At 38.8% G+C, this 4,721-nt stretch overlaps 1 protein-coding gene across 1 annotated transcript in view; it reads left to right on the top strand.

The window, feature by feature from the left end:
• DCLK1 (doublecortin like kinase 1) overlaps positions 1–4,721 on the top strand; it is a 340,507-nt gene that overhangs the window by 73,232 nt on the left and 262,554 nt on the right. The window contains exon 3 of the mRNA XM_042457105.1: positions 2,070–2,416. Coding sequence (XP_042313039.1) covers positions 2,070–2,416 — 347 coding nt within the window. The remainder of the gene's footprint in view (positions 1–2,069; positions 2,417–4,721) is intronic.

Below are 4,721 nucleotides of genomic sequence, written 5' to 3'. Positions count from 1 at the left end.
GGTAGAAATAACATGGAAAGAACAGAGATAGGTTCCTACATCCCTCTACCCCCCCCCCCCCCAAAAGAGCAGTTCAACATGTTTTGGCACATTTTTAAACTAATATTTTTAAACTAATATTACACGCATATGAAATGTCAGGTAAATCTTGTATAAATAATAATAATAATAATAATAATAATAATAATAATAATATGTTTTATTTGTATACCGCTATTCCAAAGATCATAGCGGTGAACAGCAATTAGGAAGTAAGCTAATTTGCCGCCAAAAGTCTGGGTACTCATTTTAGCGACCTCGGAAGGAACAAAAACATTTTTAATCTTGTGGGCCAGTGCTATTCAACATCTTTATCAATGACCTGGATGACAGAATTTGGGGCATACTTATCACATTTGCAGATGACACCAAACTAGGAGGAGTAGCTAATACCCCAGAGGACAGGATCAAAATTCAAAATGACCTTAATAGATTAGAAAGCTGGGCCAAAGCTAACAAAATGAATTTCAACATGAAGAAATGTAAGGTACTGTACTTAGGGCAGAAAAATGAAATGCACAGATATAGGATGGGGGACACCTGGCTGAACGAGCCTACATGTGAAAAGGATGTAGGAGTCCAAGTAGACCACAAGTTGAACATAAGTCAACAGTGCGATGCGGCAGCTAACAAGGCCAATGAAATTTTAGGCTCCACATCAGTAGAAGTATAGTGTCTAGATCAAGGAAAGTAATAGTGCCACTCTATTCTGCTCAGGTCAGGCCTCACCTGCAATATTGTGTCCAGTTCTGGGCACCACAATTTAAAAAGGATGTTGAGAAACTGGAGCATGTTCAAAGGAGGGTACCTAAAATGGTGAAGGGTCTGGAAACCAAGCCCTATGAGGAAAGACTCAGGGAGTTGGGGATGTTTAGCCTGGAGAAGAGAAGGTTAAGAGGTGATATGATAGCCCTGTTTAAATATTTGAAGGGATGCCATATTGAGGAGGGAACATGCTTGTTTTCTGCTGCTCCAGAGACTAGGACCCGGAACACTGGATGAAAGCTACAGCAAAAGAGATTCCACCTCAACATTAGGAGGAACTTTCTGACAGTGGAACACACCCCTCGGAATGTGGTGGAGTCTCATTCATTGGAGGTCTTTAAACAAAGGCCGGATGGCCATCTGTTGGGTATGCTTTGATTGAGATTACCTGCATGGCAGGGGGTTGGACTGGATGGCTCTTGTCTCTTCCAACTCTATGATTCTATAATTCTAGACACCATTAGAAAACTTCTTCCAAAATGCCTACGTTTTACTATAGTGTCCACAGTATTGTCTTATTATTTCCATTTTGGTGATGAAACGTACAGATCTATGAGGCAGGCTAATCTCCCTCCCCCCTTTTTTATGTTTTGCTCTTTACTCATGCTTAGTAAGTAATTCTGGAGATTGCTATTTACCTTGCTTGTTATACATAAGCACACTTAACTGACTTCACCTAGGGTAGAATCTCATTTTTTGTAGGAGAAGCTATATTACATTGTTTAGTGTAGACATACTGTTGCTACCAGGACACCATCTTCCCTATGGAAATGTTACGAAAAACCTTTCATCAAGAAAAGGAGAGGGCTGGGCTAAGCTCCTGTAAAAAAGAACTTCTTTGTCAGAGGCTTTATTAACTGAGGTATACCTGCAAATAAATAGTTGCTTCTCATGAAAAAGCGTCAGACTACAGTCTAGTTACATTTAGAAGCATATTCACACACTATACATAGTTAGTCCAAGAATTCATTTTTAAATAGCATTATAGCAAGGAGTGTCTGCACTTTTCTCTATGTTTATATGGATTTTTTTTTTAAAAAATGTGGTGGTTGCAACTGCATTTTTTAAAATCTTGTAGGGAAATAAATTTCTAGTCATTTTTTATATCATCATCAAAGACATAGGAAGTAGCAATGTGCCTACAACATCATTTTAGGATTTTGTAAGCAAAACTGACAATGGCTTGTAGGAAGTGACATGAAATACTATAAGCAGGATGCCGTTGGACTGATATAAGTTAATGATTTGAAACTTCTTTATCCTAGGAGAGAGCTACGTGTGTGGTTCAATCGAGCCTTTCAAGAAACTGGAGTACACGAAGAATGTAAATCCTAATTGGTCTGTGAATGTTAAAACCACTTCGGCATCCCGCACAGTGGCCTCTCTTGGCGCGGCCAAAGGAAGCCCTTCAGAATCAAAGGAGAACAAAGATTTCATTCGGCCTAAACTGGTCACAATCATTAGGAGTGGTGTGAAGCCACGTAAAGCAGTCCGGATCCTGCTCAACAAGAAGACAGCACATTCGTTTGAACAGGTTCTCACTGATATTACTGATGCGATCAAACTGGATTCAGGAGTAGTTAAACGCCTGTACACACTGGATGGGAAACAGGTAAGAGAATCCCCTAATATGCTGCAGGAAGATTACTGATGTCTAGATATTGTAGGCCTGATTTTCAAGCTACCATTTCCCTACCCAAATATTTTATTACAATGATGTAATGCCTATAATAGCAGAACAGAATGAACACCTAATAGGATTCTGTGTTTCATAATTGAAAAATAACCTTGATATGATTTTGTTTCATTCTTTCATTTTATAAAAAATAAAATCATGCAACACAACCTATATTTCAATAACTGCTTAAAAAGAAACTGTGAAAGAGTCCACCAAGCAGAATTATGCTAATAAGGCATTTAAGATTTTTGTCAGTTTGCAGATGGAATTGCTGAAATTGTTGCATATGAAATGAATACTCCATTCACTCCCAACTCTACAGTGGACTTAATTTTATTTATTTATTTTATTTTATTATGTTGGCATTTTTATCTCACATAATGTGTTCGTATTCCTATCTGTATGAAAGAGAAGCCTAATAGTATCCTGAATTAAACATTTAGAGCAGAAAGCTCTTGTACTATGGAAACATGGTGTTCAGTCTTGGAAAGGAAGATCCAAGTTTTTATTGGTTGGTTGATTGCTTAACTGAAAATTGTTTCTGTATATTTACTTGGGCTTCATGCTGCTTTAGTAAAGTCCAGAATGTAGACCTTCCATTTGGAATGGTGTGTGTGTGTTGCTTATAAAGATTTAAAATATGTCAAGAATCACCAAAGTAAAATAACATTGAAGCAATTGCTCTAAAATGATTTGAAATTGGCTAATACCTTTCTGAATACCATGCACTCAATAGATTTGAATACCAAATGGGCCCCATCCTATATCTATGCATTTCATTTTCTGTGCCTAAGTGCAGTACCTTATATTTCTCCCTGTTGAAATTCATTTTATTAATTTTGGCCCAAATTTCTAATCTATTCAGGTCATTTTGAATTTTAACCCTCTCCTCTGGGGTATTAGCTGCTGCTCCTAATTTGGTGTCAACTGCAAATTTGATAAGCATGCTCTCTATTCTTTCATCCAAGTCATTGATAAAGATGTTGAATAGCACTGGGCCCAGGACAGAACCCGTGGGACCCTCATTGGTCACTTCTCTCCAGGATGAAAAGGAGCCATTGTTGAGCACCCTTTGGGTTTGGCCAGTCAACCAGTTACAAATCCATGTAACAGTCTAGCCCACATTTTACAAGCTTGTTTGCAAGAATGTCATGGGGAACCTTGTCAAAGGCCTACTAAACGAGCTTTTTGGTCCTGCTCAGCCAGCTGCTTGGTAGCTGCTCCAAGGTGGCTGGATGCAAAGGGAGCAGCAACCAAGATTGGGTGATTTGAATTTGCAGCAGAAAAGGTAAAGGTTTTTCCTTGACAAGATTGTCTAGTCATGTATGACTGTAGGAGGCAGTGCTTATCTCCGTTACTAAGCCAAAGAGCCAGCATTGTCATAAGACGATCCCATGGTCATGTGGCCAGCATAATATCAAAAAATATGTGCTGGAGTCTTATTGGGACCCATAGGATTACTGCCCAAAAGGAAAAGGGTGGTAGCTCAACAAAATTTGGGGAGCACTGATTTAGATGAATCTCTATTTATTCTGTGCTGCATTTTCCCTGGTGTGTCATCTGCTCCATTTTCCTCAGATTGAGCACCCTTTTCCTTTTGTGAGAAGAGTGAGGCAAAGAAAGTGTTGAATAGTTCTGCCTTTCTCTGTCTCCTGTTAGCATTTTGCCATCTTCTCTATGCAATGGCCCTACTATTTTCTTCTTCCTCCACATAACCAAAACAAAAAGCATGTTATGGAGTGAATAGCATATAAAAGGAGCAATTTAAATATTTTCAACCCCATGTGGAGATGATCAAAACTGTTTTACATCATTTTAGTGATGGAGAATTGGACTCTGTAGTTTCTTTCTCCTCCCATTTTCCTCCTCTGTCTTCAGCTTACTTCACTTGCTGCAAAGTGAGTTCAACATGCAAAAGTAGTTCTACTCAATTAACTCAATGGAGAGGAGAGGGGGTGGTGTCTTGCCCTTCCTAGTTGGTTCAGGAAAAAATAAACTACTGCACTTCTAGCTTGTGTGTACTTCCTCATTAAGGGTTTTTGCTGTCTTGATCACATTTTGATCTTGTTTGGGGGTGTTCTCACTTACGATTTACAACGATTTAAAATACACCGGTTTCGGTAAAACCGATTCAAAATAACAAGGGTGTTATCCCGCATTCCAAATCGCTTTTTTCCCTTCGTTCTCATGTACCAACTGATTCGCTGTAAATGATCCGCTTTCGTTCCTATTCAAGAAT

The sequence above is a fragment of the Sceloporus undulatus genome, chromosome 3 (genome assembly GCF_019175285.1).
Source record: "Sceloporus undulatus isolate JIND9_A2432 ecotype Alabama chromosome 3, SceUnd_v1.1, whole genome shotgun sequence".
Classification (NCBI taxonomy): domain Eukaryota; kingdom Metazoa; phylum Chordata; class Lepidosauria; order Squamata; family Phrynosomatidae; genus Sceloporus; species Sceloporus undulatus.
This window is presented reverse-complemented; position numbering and strand designations above follow the sequence as displayed.